The following is a 17,171-nucleotide window of genomic DNA, read 5'->3' on the forward strand; positions in this document are numbered from 1 at the left end:
ACAGCTATTCCAGGACAACACCTCAGTATTAAATGAGTGCAGAATAACTTTAGAATCAGAACATAAATCAGAAAAATCTATGCTTTTCTTCATAAGTGTAATTATTATTTCACTGACAACAAAAACAGAAGTTGCTCGTAAAGCTCAGCAGGTCTGGCAGCACCTGTAAAGAAAAATCAGAGTTATCGTTTCAGGTCCAGTGACCCTTCCTCAGAACTGATGATAGTTAGGAGAATGTTGGTTTATGTGCAGAAGGTAGGGTGGGGAGAGAGAAGAGGGGAGGCTAAGACCTCCCACTGTCTCCCCAAGATTCTCCCTCACATTGTTGCACTTACCGAAAAAAAACACATCATTTGTTCAATGGGCTGTCTATTGTGAACAAGCAGTGAAAATTACCTGGGTCAGTTATTCTGTAGTAAGGACAAAGGTGATGTTTCTGCAGGTGTTCCCCTTTAAGAGCCCATGGAAACATGCTGAAAATGTAAATGTTAGCGAATGACATACAGGCATAATTTCAATTAAACTGGATCTAGTTGAAGTACAAAAGGTAAATGTCCAAGTGCTCAATTGGATTATGAGTGCTGTAAGCTACAGAGAAATACAACAATGACACAGCACATCTCATTCACAGTAATAAAGGGAATGAAACTTACCCAATGCACCAGGTTCACTGTACTGTTCACTGCCAAGCCCAGTATCATAGCTCCTCTCAGAATCACTGTCATCCTGGTAGTATTAGGAAAACAACAGTCAATGATGACTAAAGGCTTTTTGGTCCCTCAGAGGATGCCCCTTTTTGTGTCCACAGTTGATTTCATATGCAGTACCTACTTTAAAATATGACTCTAGTTTCCAGTATGCTCTTCGCACACACTGGATTATCGCCTATTTCCATGGGTTTTCAGGGTCTACATGCACTCTTTGAGGCTGCTGTTCACCAGATTGCCTCACTTCCAGGTCTCTAGTTCATCCTTACTCTACAGCAAGGCTTTCTCCCTCTCTACATTATTCTCACTATTTATTTACACATGTAACTTAACACAACTCTTTCGTACTATCTTATTCCTGTTCTTTGCGGTCTGTTTTTCTGCTCTACTGTCCTGGTGATGTCAAAGTAACACCATCAATTATATCCTTATCACAGTTGTATCCCATTCTACTACAGTTCCTGTCAGATTAACTTTGGTAAACTTTTGGTTAAACTTTTCAGAAGTTAAAAGCATATGACAATAAATCTAACAAGGAATATCAGGTCTGAGCCTTTATTTGATAATATGCAGTAATTTTAATGCCAAAAACTCCCCTAAGATATTAGTAATTGTCATGCTGTAGAAAAGTAAAAATGTTACAATGGGGAACTTTAATTTCCCAGTATAGACTGGGATAGTGGTAGTCCGAAGACAGGGACATGCATGCCTAGATAATATTCAGGATAACTTTCTATAGGGGCACTACTAGATCTGTTTCTCAGGAATGAAGTGGGCCAAGTAGAGCAAGTTTCAGTGGTGGAGCATTTAGGGGAATGATGATCATTAAGTTTCAGATGACAATGTAACTGGGCAAATGACAGTGCACAGCAAGAATAATCAACTTGGGGAGGTACTGACTTCAAGTGACTAAGAACAGAATTGGGCCAGATATGGTGGAACCAAATGTTGCCAAATTAAAAAACTGGCTACTTTGAAAGAAGGGATAGTTCAGGCACAAACAAGGTACATTCCCCTGAAAGGGAAAACTAATAAACAAATTGAGCTTCCTGGATAAAAAAGAAGATAGGCATAAAGATAAAGTAGGAATATTATGTTTGAAGTAGGTGTCAGATAGAAAATATAACTCAACCAAACTGTACACAGAATGATCAAAACTAAGAAACTTCATGTATGTTTAGCAAAGGGGGACGATGAGTAAGAGAGTTGGAGCTAACAGGAGAATCTCAACATCTTCAAGAAATATAAACAGTAAAAGGATGGTAAAGGGGGAGTCTGACTGTTTAAGGGGATTTATACGTGGAGGTGGAGGCATAAAATCATAGAATTCCTACAGAGCAAAAAGAATCCCATCAAGTCTGCACTGACCCTCTAAAGAGCATCCCACCCAGACCCATCCCAGTGACCCTGCAATTCTCATGGTTAATAGACCTAGCATATCCATGAACATTGCGGGGAAATTCAGCACAGCCAATCTACCCAACCTGCACATCTTTGGACCAAGGTTTTCTCAAAGGCTTTTAAAAATCCTTCACAATATATCCTCATAAGCACCCAAAAGCACAGAGAAAAAGCCATTACTTAACAAATAGCCTCCAAACACAGTCACTCAACAATACCATGCTTGATTTTGTGATGGACTCTTACCAGTTAAGTAAAAACCGAACTCAAGGTATCAAGCAGGAGGACATGGCAGCTTACAAACCCCCACTATGAACAAATGGGCAAGGGGGATATTACAACAAAGCGACGAATTACAGAAATAACAACAATTAGATCAGAAAGAAGATGGTCCCTAGGATAATTGACACCTTAAGGAACCAATCTCAAGACAGTCGAAGGTAACATCTTGAAGATGACAACACTCCCATGAGCCAGTCATAGACTGATCATGCGGCTTGGGGCCAAATGGCAAGAGTATTGTCAAGCCCAATCAATATAAAAACACCACCACTTACCACGCATGATATCAATTCATTATGGCTTTAAAAGAGTTAACAGGTAACAACTTTCAATGGCCAAAGTGTGCACACCAAGTTTGAAATTTAAGTTAACAGAGTCTTCTGTCCATCAGAGAGCAATGATAGACTAAATGTTGACTACGTGCCCCTAGCCAATCTGGAAAGCAAGAACTTTGGTAAGCCATAAAGTTGCTGTCCTGCTTTGATAAGTAATTCTTTATAACTCAAGTGGGGTTTCCCCAAGTTATTTTGGCAGATGGTCTCCCATTGCTTGAATCATTAATGCATTAAATGAACAACAGATGTGGCTTTAAATAGTAGCTGAAAACTTTAATCATATGGAAAGGTGTGGGCTAATTCAGAACAGCCAGCATGGACTTCACACGGAATGATCATATTTAACTAACTTGCTGAAGTAGTAACAGAGCTGATGAGGGGCTATTATTGTGGTGTACATGGACTTGCAAAAAGTGTTCAATACAGTGTCACATGACAGACTGGTGAGAAGAGTTAGAGTTCATGGAATAATTTAAAGTAGCAACATAGATACAAAATTGACTGAGGACAGGAAACAGTAACAGTTAATGAATATTTTCTGCGCTACAGGTTGGTTTGGAGTGGAGAATCCCAGGGTTGGTTTCGGAACCTTTGCTTCTCCTGATATATATTAATGACCTTGATCTTGGTGTACAAGAGACAGTTGGCTGGGCGACTGGTTTGCAATGCACAGTGATTCCAATAGCATGAGTTCAACTCCCCACTGCAGAGGTTACGAATACGTACTCTCCTTCGCAACCTCTCCCCTCGCCTGCAGCGTTGATGACCCTCAAAAACAAACACCAGCTCATCACTCTCTAATGAGACAGCATTCCTACGATTCAGCAGGACTATAGAGGTGTTACCTTTACCTTCCTAATGAACTCTATGTTATCATTTACTTATCTCACCTATATAGCATTTTATAAATTAAAGAAAATACAAACTTTAAACAAATTAACTGTATTGACTTTTTGGACAAATGAATACTTGTCACTTGGTCAAAAAAAGTTTCCATTCATCAAAAAAATGCATTAGCTGCATTAAAGCCTAAATTCAAGCCCGTAGAAATGGTATTTACACCATCTATTGGCAGCAGAGTCACCTATATTGTCACAAAAATTTCCTCCTTATCCAGTTGTCAAAGGGACCTCTTTAGCCACTCACACTATACTTGATTGTATAAGAGGAACATATGCAGACGCAACTCTTATGATACCTTCCTCAGACCAATTGTGGTGCTGCTGGAGCTGGCTGGCGTTGTCTTGTCATTCTCTTTTTTCACTAAAGTCAGGTAATAGCCAGTTCCTAAATGATTTTTAAGGAACAGTGAAGAGCCACAGCAGCAGAGCTTTCCATGGGAGATGATGGCAATTCTGTCCCCGAGGAGGTCCGCCTCATCCATGTAATGGGTCGATAATATTATGGTGCGGCCTGCAGGATAATGAACCACAGCTAACAAAAGTAATTTCCTTTTTAAAAAGCCATAAAGAGTTACAGATTTGTCAAGTTCCTGAAATCAATCCTTGGTCAGTCAGCTGATCTCAGCTTGCATGGTAATGAGTACCATTACAATTGCTCTCAGGAGCCCTAGAGATGAGGGATGGGGACTGGTGGTTGTAGAGAAGTTCGGCATGGGAGGTTTTGGAGGGTTAGTATGTAGGAGATAGTAATCATCTGGTATTTCTACATTATCATTTTTAGTTCTTCCCAGCCAAAGAGCACATAAGTTGGCTCTGATGTCCTCTACAGTCCAAACTGTCTGGTTACAATAGACAAACTCTCTGGGTGAAGAAGTTTTTCCTCAACTCTTTTCTAAATGGCCTACCCCTTATTTTTAAACTGTGTCCTCTGGTTCTGGACTCACCCATCAGCGGAAACATGCTTCCTACCTCCAGAGTGTCCAATCCCTTAATAATCTTATACGTCTCAATCAGATCCCCTCTCATCCTTCTAAACTCAAGTCTATACAAGCCCAGTCAGGCAAAAGCTTGACCACTGAGGAAGTACCAAAGGAAATTCAGCATCTTTGCCCCAGCAACTAGTAAATATTTAAGACATTTAATAAAATCAATCGATTTTGAGAGTGTAAAACCAATCATGAGTGGTTTTCATACAGCCAATCGTGAAAGCACTTGTTTCAGTTTAATGATCATTGGCTTTGCCTCTGGATCAAAAATTTAAAGGATCAACAATAAAACTCTATATTTAGACTAAAATTTGTTTTTTTTCATGTAGTTGCATTGTGAAATGATGTTTAGATGCTGGTTTTGGTAACCAGAAAAACAATGCATTTTAGTCACAAAAGCAAATGAAAGGGAATTAATGGAATTAGGGAGAGAGGTGACTCAGGACTGGAGGAAGTATGGATGGAGACCCAGTAAAGGGAAGAGAGCTGCAAGGGACCCGAAGCCTCTGCCCATTGAGGGGTTCTGGTTCCCTATGTTCCTTTTGAATAGAATTTGTCACAACATTTTTTTTTCATTTTCTTTTTAAATGCAGTTTCCATCAGCAATTTGGGCACAAATACAACAAAACATTTGGCACAGAATATCCACCAACCTATTATTAATCTAACTGCAACATTCAATTATGCAGTATTACTCTCCCTGACAAATTAACACAGTCATTTGTTACATGGCTCACCTTGCCTATATTTAAGTAAGAGCTCCCATATTCCTCGGCGCGAGTAAGGGTCAACACCAGCAGTTGGTTCATCTAAAATAACAACCTTTGACCTGCCAACAAATGCTATGGCGACTGAAAGCTTTCGTTGCATGCCACCTGAAAATAAATGCAAAAATAGAAATTTTATATATTTCAGCGGAAAAAAAAGTGACCTCCTACACCAGGGCACGGGAAGAACTGACTCCTCACCCGAGAGATTTTTTGTTTGTTCTCGACGTTTGTGCGCCAAATCCACATCATCAATCATCAACTTCATTTCTTCATTTACCTCCTCCTCAGTCAGCCCCTTCAGCCTTCCATAAAACCAGATGTGCTCCTCCACAGTCAATCTAAAAATGACAGTTTAACAACTACATATTAGAAATAATCTCTCATTCTATCTTGTAAGATCCCTTATCCATTGGTCTTTTATAGATTTCAATTGAAGTAGGCATGCAAATGTTGCTAACCTCTTGTTTTCCAAATCAAGTGGTCTAACCTCTGCTTTGAAGCTGTGCACTTATTAATGTTTAATGTTCAAGAAGGCTGCTTTCCTGAGAAGCAATGAATCAATTTCTCACATTAGTCACTGATTCTGTGAGCAAACATATCATTCAGTTTTAAGCCAAACCATACAGATGAAGATTATTCTTGGTCCCGTTCTTGACTGCAGCAATCCTTAATTCAGTAGTTGTCAGTTGGATCTAGGTCTTCTTGAGTTAGAAGCTTTTATTTTGAGTTTTAGTGCCGTTTCTTTTCCACTCAGAGGGAGGGAAAAATCTGGCTCAATTGGTATTTAATAATGTGGGACAGTGTCAGATAGGGCACAAACATGTTCTGGCCACTGCCTTGATTAACTTTAAATGAGGTGCCCAGCATTGCAAACAACCTCCCTTCCCTCATTCGTCATCTATCCTGTCCCTCACCTCCTAGATCTCTTTCTGGCTGACTTGTTAGTGGCTGCCACCTCTTCTGTTAGCACTACCTGCAATGAACAGCTCTTGTCTCAAGATGGCAATCTGGGGCCAGAATTTCCACTCCCTGGGTCTTCAACCACAGGACAGCATTGCTGCTGGCCACAGCTATCTATTTGGCAAGCATTTCACAAAGGAGTAACGCAGGGGTCTTGTTTACTGGCAGATCCTACGTTTGCATTATAAATCACCGTTGATGTTCACACTTACTACTTAGACAAAGTACTGTCAGTTACCACCAGAAGTGGGCATGAATAATGTGATACGTTTTTCTTTTTACCACATTAAGAGCTGGAGAACTGGCTAGAATGGAAAAAGGCAAACATGGGATGGGCAGGAGGATATTCTTCACACAAATGAATCAATAATTGGGTATAGTAATGAAAATTAAACAAAAATGACTCTTGGAATTAATTCTGAAACAATATCAACTTGTCTTTATTTGGCACCTTTGATATAGTGAAGTACTCTGAAGTGTATTCAATGTCATGTTATCAAACAAAACAGTACCAAGCCATGTAATGATATTAAGACATTTGTCCTAAATCTTCGTGGAAGAAGTAGGCTTTGAATAGCAGCTTAAAGGAGGAGAGGGATAGAGGGTTACAGGAGAGGTTTAGGGAGAGAATTTCACAGTTTAAGACATTTATTACTGAAGGTGCAGCTGAAAATGCTGGAGAAATTAAAATTGAAAGAGATCAGAGTTGAAGAATACAGATATCAGAGATATTTATAGGACTGGAGATAGCAAGACATATGGATGGACAAGGCCATGGAGGAACTTAAAAACAAGGATAATATTTTAAAATGAGGTATTGCTAGACAGGGAGATAAATGTAGGTCAATATAGAGTGGTGGGCATTGGATATGGTAAGAGTTAGGAAAGGTATAGAGATTTTGATGAGATCAGGTTTATGGAAATGAAAGATTAGAACCATGCCAGGACAACATTAGCATAGTAACGTCTGAAGTTGACAAAGGCACAGATGACAGATACTGTTATTTGGAGGACTTCTGAATTTTCTAATTAAATAAGCTGGAAAAGAGTAATAGAGATAACGGGAACTGCAGATGCCGGAGAATCCAAGATAATAAAGTGTGAAGCTGGATGAACACAGCAGGCCAAGCAGCATCTCAGGGGCACAAAAGCTGACGTTTCGGGCCTAGACCCTTCATATAGCCTGTCTTCCACAACTGTCTTTGAACTATTGATGTAAAGGTCCTTATTTAAAAAGAAATACTTACATGTCAAAAAGTACATTATGCTGTGGACACATCCCTAGTGACTTTCTGATCGTATCCATCTCTGTGAAGATATTTCTGCCCAGAATATATGCTGTCCCAGAGGTGGGTGGGAACAATCCAGTCAGGATAGACCTTGCAGGCAACAAGAAACATAATTTCAGACTACAACTGAAGTGACACTGCAGAGAAGCTGAAATGAAAAATAATGGAGTTTCATGGGAGATCCTTCAATATCTGGCAACAGAAAAGACTCATTGATTTTAAATGTTGGAATTTGACAACGCACATGTCAGAAACAGCATTTCACCTTCCTCTAGAACAATTTCCAACCCTCTGGGCTGACTTCAAAATACCCAGAATCACATCCGTCTCTGCTCTTTCTTATCTTCCTATAGATACTTTCATCGGTTTTACCATTTGCATTCTCTTCGTTCAGCTCTCTTGCTTCTTAACAACTTTGCAGCTCAAGTAAGAGAACCTTGAATTGATATCCAGCTCATTGCACTTTTTGTACGTCATGAAAAGTTCTAATTAAGACATTAATTGACCATTATTGCTTCCAGGCGCTGATGGAACCATGTCTGTAGATGCTGGGCTTCCCTCATTTGAGAGCAGTCCCAGATAAGTTAGGTTATGGATTCAGTGTTTTATTCCAAATCTTGAGTCAATAGCTTATCCAACACTAGCCTATGCCCTATGCAGACAGCAACATTGGAAAGCTTGTGCTTTTGTGGTAAGATTTAAAAACTGTATGGTGTTCTCCTGCTGTCCTGACCAACATTCCTTTCTTAATTAAACCACCAAAAACAGATGAACGGATTAAATATCAAAGAATAATGGGAATAGATAAGGAAATAAAATAAGCACAAATTTGTTTGGGGAGCTGATAACAGCATAGTGGGCTAATTTTTTTTTCAGTCATACACATTTTATGATGTTGGTAAGATTTGGTAGTGTGCTGAACAACTGTAACTTTTACTTATAAAAATGTCAGTATAATTTGAGATGACCCGTCAGGTGTGAAGCTCCTGAGATCTACCTAATTTTCAGGCACAGGTACGAAGGCGCCTCCATAATTGCTTTAAAGCTCAGCTTGGCTGAGAAATAATTTATGTTACACATGACAAGTTTATTTATCCAATGCAAGATTGCAGGAACAATAATGTTTTGGTGTGTTTCATTAAGTACATGTTTTGTTGGATTGTATAATCACAAAGAGAGATTCAAAGTTCCAGTGGCAGAGAATGCCAGCTTCACCAACTTTGAATGTAACAATTATTGTGTTTAAAAGCAACTAAAAACAATTTATAAAATTTTTATGTATGTTTTGAACGTGAGCCATGAGATGGAGAGAACTTAAAGGCAAAGCCGAGCAGGCAGTTTCCTCAATATAAGAACACTGACTGAGCAAGCTCATCCCTGATACTGCAACATTTATAATAGTAATGTGTCAATAAATTATAATTTGATATTTATTTTGTGCACTGTTCCAAAAATGAGATAATGTTTTTTCAAGGGTGGATAAGTGAGACAGAGAGAATGAAACGATAGAGACATGAAGCGAGTGTGAGACTGACTGTCTGAGAGAGAGAAAATACAGAGGTAATGGGGAGATTGCAAAAAGGAAGATAGATAAAAAAGCGGCAAGGAAAGATAAGAGTGCGCAGCAAGGAAGGTTGTGTGTGGGAAATGTTGAAAAAATGGGGGTGAGGGAGGTAAGTAGGTGGAAGTAAGCGGAGAGAGATAGAAGAAATTAGAGTTAAAGGAAATGCCAAAGGGAGAGACTGAGGAAGAAACTTGTCAAAAGAAACAAACTACAGAGCAGAGTGGTCAACAGCACATGAGATGTGTCAAGAATACTGTGACATTTCTTTCTGTTAAGAGTTGTGTAATTTCACTCGATCTTTTCCTGAACTGCTTGATCAGAACTGCCCATGAAGTTCACCTGACAGTGCTTAAACTCGTCTCAGAAATTCATAATCCTTGTTAAGGTATCTCGAAAACGGCAACATACAGCTCAGTGGCATTACAATGGCCAATTATTAACTATTATCAGATCAAATATTGTAATATAGTAATGCGTATCTAATGTTTAAAAATTTTAGCCAAGTAAGACCTCCCACACATCTCCATCAACCACCCATCAAATAAGTCTTACATGGTAGTTGTTTTTCCAGCTCCATTATGCCCCAAGAATGAGGTGATTTGCCCCTCATAGAAATTAACGCTAAGTCCATTTACAGCCACTTTCTTCCCATTTCCATAAACCTTCACTAAGTTCTGGATGGACACACCCAACTTGAGGTGAGTTGGTTCCTGCTCCAGATGGACTGAAAGAATCACAAAAAAGATGTTCCTAAGTGTTAATTATACAGAATTGTCACAAACTCAGTCATATAGCAAACAAGACAAGCTTAAAATTTTACTCCTTTTGCTAATTTTAAATTGACCACAGGATTTTTCCTTTACTTGTCACTTTAACAAAACGTCAGCAATGTCAATGTATTGTTTGACTCCCTTGTACTTCCCCTTGTCACACACTTCTCCAAAAATGTTTGATGGATCAGGCCTGCAATTCACACCAGTTTTGTCTTTATAAATGGGAGGTGAATTGGTTGTAGTCTAATGAGAATGGATAATGTCTGAGAAGGTGACGAATAGCATGATGTAACAGTAACATGAGCAGTCACATGCTAGAGAAGAAAGGATGGAATAGCCTGTACTACAGAGCTAAGTGTGAAGTGATGCACTTGGGCAGGACAAACAAGGGAATGCATCATGAATGGTAGGATCCTGGGCATCAGGGGCAATTTAAGGTAAGAAAAGGTGGTTCAAAATGGAATGCAATGTTAAGTGCTGGAAAAAGTGATTACAATAGTTAGGTGATAAGAAAATCAAAGAACTGCTGATGGTAGAAATCAGAAACAAAAACAAACTGCTAGAAAAATTCTGCAGGTCTGGCAGCATTTGTTGAGAGAAAGCAGAGTACATGATTTGGGTCCAGTGACCCCTCTTCAGATCTGAAGAAAAACAGTTAGTTTGATCAGTGCAGACTCAAAGGGCCGAACGGCCTTTTTATGGGCTGTAGACCTCTATGATGATGCATTATAGAGATCAGCAAAATGTATAGCGATGTTAAAAAAAAATTTGCAAATACCAACAAAAGTCAGAAGAGAGAAACCTTTAGGGACACTTATTACAAAAACACAGTTTGAGCCTAAGATAGAAACCTCTTCAAAGTGCAGGACAGAACTATGTCCGAAACCTCATGTCAGCTCAAACCAGGAAGACTGATCAACCGTGACAGAAGCATGATAATTATCAAATGGAGCCAAATGTTGAAAAATACAAAAGAAATATCAGCAGCAGACTTCAAGACAACAAAATCAGAAGACTTCCTTTGGTCAGATCTATACAGTAGCTACTGGTGATAGCGTGCATTGACTGTTCATGCCCCAGCCAACTGAAAACAAAGTGCTCAGATAAGCAAGCACTGGTAGTTACGGAAGAAGCAGTTCCAAAAAGTTATCAAAATATATTGGGTTTGTATGTCAAAGCGCAGAAAGCACCAGGTTAATACAATCCTGTAGTTAGTTGAGCATATTTCTAATAACATCGTCATGCCACAATGGGCAGAAGGGATTATTGCAGACCTGGAATTAATTTTAGAGGAATTCAATATTTCATCCCAAAATGGAACCTAGTAAAACAATGATTTAATCAGAGATCGCAGAGGTCATGGGAATCCATCAAACAGTTCCTTGAAGACCTGTATAAACTTGTCAGTATTGAGCATTCAAAGATAAACCTGATTCACAATTGGGTCATCAAAAGCATCTTCAATGATAAAGTTATTAGACTTTTAGCCAAGGAGGATTTGGTTTTGGAAGCAGTGGTTCAGTGCACTATGTGAGCTGAAGTCAGAGCTCAGAATCAGACAATAATCTGTGTAAGTAATAAGCTTTTGGATAAAACAGTTAAGTGATTGGGCAATATTTCTACCAAAGTACACTTACGAACCAATAAATATGCTCTGTTCACACTGTATCCAAATACTATTCCCCTTTACGTATCCAATCTCAAGAATTACCCCTGGTGAGTATAAGATGGAAAGCTTTGACAAAATGTGTCTTTTTCGGCAATAATTTAAAATTGACGAACTGATAGTACAGTTAGTCAGGTAGGCTAAAAGATGCAGTCCCAACCACACAAAAACCCACAAAAATGGGCAAGAACAGCAAAACAGTGCAGCAGCCACTTAAAGTGTTCACATCACAGTGTAAAACAATACCAGAGACACCAGAATGCTCAGCAGGAGAAAGAGCTTTTACATCCTTTACCTATTCCAACCTATCCTCTGATGAACTAACTACACTGCACAATTTCAGAATCAATTATGACTTGTAATTAAACCTGCCAATATAGCTGGTGTTGTGGTAGTCCGGCAGACTGACCTCTACATTGCAGAGGCCGAGTGCCAGCTCTCAGATACTTCCTACCTCCCCCAGACCATGATCTCATGATAGGACATCAGGCCATTGTGTCCATTATGGTCACCAACCTCATTTCGTCTGGTGATCTCCCCCTCCCACTGCCTCCACTGATTGTACCCCTACACCACACAGCTCACTTCTAATTCCTTCCCAAAATCCACAAATAGGAGTGCCCGGGCAGACTCATTGCTTCTGCCTGCTCCTGCCCCACAGAACTCATTTCTTCCTACCTACACTCGGTCTTTTCTCCCCGGCGCAGTCTCTGCCCACTTATATCAGCAATTCCTCTCATGCTTTACACCAGTTTCAGAATTTCCAGTTTGGAGGTTCCAGCTGCTTCCTCCTTGCCATGGACATCCAGCCTGACCAGGATGGTCTCAGGGTTCTCTGCTTCTTCCTGGAACACAGGCCTGAACTATCTGCACCCACTGACAGCCGCTTCTGCCTGGCCGAGTTCGTCCTCACTGAACAATTCTTAACTCCTCTCATTTTCTCCATGTCAGAGAGGGTGGCCATGGGTACACATATGGGCCCCAGTTATGCCTGTCTCCTTGTTCCAGTCCTATTCTGGTCCCCACCCACAAATTGTTCTCCAGTATATCGATGATATCATTGGTGCTGCCTCCCTCTCTCGTCCAGAATTGGAAAAGTTCATCGATTTTACTTCCAATTACCACCCTGCTCTCACCTTTGCCTGGTTTGTGTGACTCCTCCCTTCCCTTCCTCAACATCTGTTTCTATTTCTGGGGATAGACTGTCCACCAATATCCACTATATACCCATCGACTCCCACAGTTACCTGGACTCTACATCCTTGCATCCTGCTTCCTTTAAAGGCTCTATTCCATTGTCCCATTTCCATCATGACGTTTTGATGATGCCAACTTTGACAAGGGGGCCTCCTAAATGTCCACGTTCTTCCTCAACCGAGAACTCCCCAGCCCTGTTTCTGACAGAGCCCTCAGCTGGGTCCAACCCATCTCCCACCCTTTGGCCCTCACCCCCTTTCTGCCCTCCTGCAATTGCAAAAGGGATCCCCCTTGTCCTTACCTACCATTCCACAGCATCCACAGGCAGAGGATTATTAGCCATTTCCAGCACCTCCAGCAAGATGCCACCACCAGTCACATATTCCCCTCCACTCTCGTCCACCTTCAGCAGGGACAGTTTCTTCTGGGACACCCTGGTCACTCTTCCTTCATTGCCAAAAACAACCCCCCCACCCCCAGACTCATGGCACCTTCCATTGCAACCACAGAAGGTGTAACACCTGCCCATTTACATCCTCCCTCCTCAGTATCCGAGGGCCCAAACATACCTTCCAGGCGAAGCAGCACTTTACCTGCACTTCTCACAATCTAGTCTACTGCATTAGCTGCTCACATTGTGGTCTCCAGTGTGGGTAAACAAAACATAAACTAGGTGACCACTTCACAGAATACTTGCGTTCTGCTTGCAACAAACACCTGAACTTCCAGTTGATTGCCACTTCAACACAACATCTGTTCCCTGGTCAACATCGGTCTCAGGTTTGCTGCAGTGCTCCAGTGAAGGTCAGCGCAAGTTGGAAGAACAACACCTCATTTTCCACTTGGGAACCTTGCAGCCTTCCAGGCTCAATAATGGAGTTTAATAACTTTAGGGCTTGAACTCGTCCATGTTCTTACCACACCCCGACTCACTAGGCCTTGCTATCACACAGTCTGCTACAACAAACCTATTGTTGCCATACCTTCTGAGCTTTTCCAGTAACTTCTATTTTTGTTAACAAAGTGTGAAGCTGGATGAACACAGCAGGCCAAGCAGCATCTCAGGAGCACAAAAGCTGACGTTTTGGGTCTAGGCCCGAAAGGTCAGCTTTTGTGCTCCTGAGATGCTGCTTGGCCTGCTGTGTTCATCCAGCTTCACCCTTTGTTATCTTGGATTCTCCAGCATCTGCAGTTCCCATTATCACTTCTATTTTTGTCCCTGATTTACAAAATCTGAAGTTCTTTTGGTTTTTAATGAAACAGTGTTTGCAATGTGGGAAGACTTTGTAGATTTCAAAATGCAGCAGTAGATAAAAATGGGAAAAATTGCTGAAAAGCAAGAAGTCCAAGAAATTAGAAACTTAAAATGCAAAAAACACTTTCTTTGGTGAAGTCAAGGAAGACAAGAGAGATTCTGGTTCGTTTGTACCAGAGGCAAAAGGTTTCAAAAAAAAGAGTTCAAGTGAGACAATGGATCAGGTGCTGTAATCTTGGCAGACCATTTACAAGTAGATGTATGGCATCAAACATTAAGGTACAAGGATCCAACAAGTCTTCAAGTAAAAGGTTAGCTTGCTACTGTAAGGAGCAAGGAATCAATGAGACTCTACTTCTTAAAAAAAAATCAAAGGTCTTTAAACGAAAAAACTGACAAATGGTAGATGCTGAAAATCAGAAATAAGAACAGAAATTGCTGGAAAAGCTGAGGAGATCTAACAGCATCTGTAGAAAACAAAGTTAACGTTTTGGGTCCAGTGACCGTTCTTCAGAATTCAATCCTGTTTTATTGTCTCAAAGATGATCTTTATTGACTAGAAATGCATGCATATAAATAAGTCTATTAGAAACAGTAGAAAAGGTCATACAGCAAGGCAATTGGTCAGGATTCCAAAAACAAAATTCCCATTGTTTGTCCAAGGTCTATTTAAGCTTAAGAAAGAAAATTACATCACAATTCTTCAGGTTAAGCAAATATGTCTATACACTCACAGAGGGGTACCACAGTCATTGCTGAAGAAAACTAAAAGGACAACTCAATAGTATGCGGCACAGTGAAGTAGCACCCAACCTGTCACACAGCTAACAAAGTGGTGTTCAGAACCTGAATCAATTCCCAAGTCAAGTGATGAGCTCAGAGTATTATACGAATGCTTCAAACAAATGAAGCACTCCAGAAAGAGAAGTCCATATAATGTCTTCAGTGGAAGAAAAAATTTGCAAGAATGAGAGTTATAGTCATTAGATATACATATTATCCAACAGACGGGGTAATGATAAATCCCAGGAAACCAAAAGCCACTCGTGATTTTCCACAACTAAAAAGAGTATCAATAATGACTACAGATTTCTGGCAATGATCAACCAGGTAGAGAAGTCTATTTCAAATCAGGCAACAATTAAGGGATTTAAAGGGTCTTTTGAGAAAAGATCAACAGTGGTTTTGATGCATTTAGTAAACCATAACATTTCAAAAGACAACATAAATTCACTTGTTCAGATGTGCTGGCGCATTGTAAGACATACATCCTCAACAGGTTTATAGCAGAATTTATTCAGGTCCAGGTCAATAGCAGAAGGAAACCAGTTTATATCAATTCCAGAGCATGAAATGAAATAGAACTGTGTGATGCAACAATAGAAGAAGAGGAATTGGCATTAACATGGAGATGGGAGCGATTCTCAGACTGTGATGAAATCCAAGTTTCAAATTTAAAGAGCACAAATCATTAATTACGATTAAATTCCAAAGAGATAGTCAAAACATTATCATGTACACTGCACCTCAGACTCAGGCAAATGCATAGTGATTACACATCAGTGTATGTACCAGAAAAAGCACAGATCACAAATGAACACACCATCCAAAGCTAAAGTGAATCAAACTGACAGAAGGAACTTTGTTCTTATTAGAAGCAGATACATTTTGGTCAATTTTGGTAACAAATTCTTTACAAGCTTCTGAGAGGAAATTACAACAAAGTTGAGAAGCAGAAAAGGCAGATAAAGAATGCAGCCAAATCAGGAAATCCTGCAAAAATGCTTGGTCAGAATATAATCCATCTATTACGGAATTATTGCAAACAAATTAAGCATTTTATCATCGCAGGTGATCTAATTTTTAAATCTCATGTCATGAAGGAAGAAAGCTTTCATAAAATTCATGAAGGACATTTGGGAAAAGTCAATCATATAGCTCAGACACAACTCTCTGTATCGTAGTCAGGAATTTCTTCAAGAAATTGAATATTTGAATTGTACTGCCATACAAGTGCAATTAGTTGCAAGGCACCAGCAGAAGCCTTATTTTCTAGTCCATCAGATAGGCAATGGCAAAGTTGGAATTAGTTTCCCTTGAAAGTCAAGGAAGTCTATCTTTGATCACAGTAGACTATTATTCCAAGTAGCAAGAAGTTACCAGACTTCACATATGACAGCTGTTATAGTGATCAAATCACTGAAGGAAATCTTTTTGATACATGGGTTTGCCAGTTGAGATTCTTTCTGACAATGGTCCACAACTCATTAATGAATACTTTAAAAGATTCCCAAATGAAATTGAAATTAATCACAGAAATTTAAGAACTGTGTTGCTAGAGCAAAACTGCAAACTGAATCAAAGAGCTCAGGACTGGGGGCATTAGTGGGAGAGCTGTGAGGTGTGGGCTGGTGGAAGGAGATGGTGAGAATGGAAGTAGTTTAAGGAAATAGTTAAATAATATTAAATAAAAGCTGAGATAAACTTTTGGGAAAGGTAATACAATGACAATAGACATGATGAGGTAGGTGATGCATTTAAATATATCATAAAGACATCAGCAATCATGTTAGAGATGGCAAAGAAATGCTAGAGAGATATGCTAAATAAATTAGTACTATAAATAGTAGATTAAATAAAAATGTCAGCAACCGACCAGCACACAGTATAAAATCATGGGAAAGGGAGAAACCATTAGTGTCATGTATTACTAAAAAAGACATTTAGAACATGAGAACAACTTCTGTAAAGTCCCAGACAGAACCCAAAGTCCCAAATCTCATGGCAGCGCAAAATGACAGATCAAAAGACTGATAACTCAACTGGCCATATACAACACCAAGATTGGCTGTACCCATCTGCAAGAAAACCCTAATCTTACAGGATATAGTCCAGATTTTCAAACATTTCATGCCAGCTCTCCAGACCTACACTGTAGAATGATCTAAGTGCATCTGTATATCAGTTGTTATTCAGATGAATGTTTTGGAATATAATGTGGCCACATACTGGCAAGATATTCAGAGGAACAAAACTAAAATACTACAGATAGCAGAAATTCAAATTTAAAAACAGAAAATGCTA

At 39.7% G+C, this 17,171-nt stretch overlaps 1 protein-coding gene across 1 annotated transcript in view; it reads right to left on the reverse strand.

The window, feature by feature from the left end:
* Positions 1 to 17,171, reverse strand: part of LOC125465933 (phospholipid-transporting ATPase ABCA1-like) — a 169,092-nt gene that overhangs the window by 58,705 nt on the left and 93,216 nt on the right. The window contains exons 19-24 of the mRNA XM_048559952.2: positions 9,749 to 9,920; positions 7,591 to 7,722; positions 5,582 to 5,721; positions 5,351 to 5,488; positions 3,924 to 4,138; positions 654 to 726 (exon numbers count right to left, since the gene is read on the reverse strand). Of these exons, the coding sequence (XP_048415909.1) occupies positions 654 to 726; positions 3,924 to 4,138; positions 5,351 to 5,488; positions 5,582 to 5,721; positions 7,591 to 7,722; positions 9,749 to 9,920 (870 nt within the window). The remainder of the gene's footprint in view (positions 1 to 653; positions 727 to 3,923; positions 4,139 to 5,350; positions 5,489 to 5,581; positions 5,722 to 7,590; positions 7,723 to 9,748; positions 9,921 to 17,171) is intronic.

The sequence above is a fragment of the Stegostoma tigrinum genome, chromosome 30 (genome assembly GCF_030684315.1).
Source record: "Stegostoma tigrinum isolate sSteTig4 chromosome 30, sSteTig4.hap1, whole genome shotgun sequence".
NCBI classification, from domain to species: Eukaryota; Metazoa; Chordata; class Chondrichthyes; order Orectolobiformes; family Stegostomatidae; genus Stegostoma; species Stegostoma tigrinum.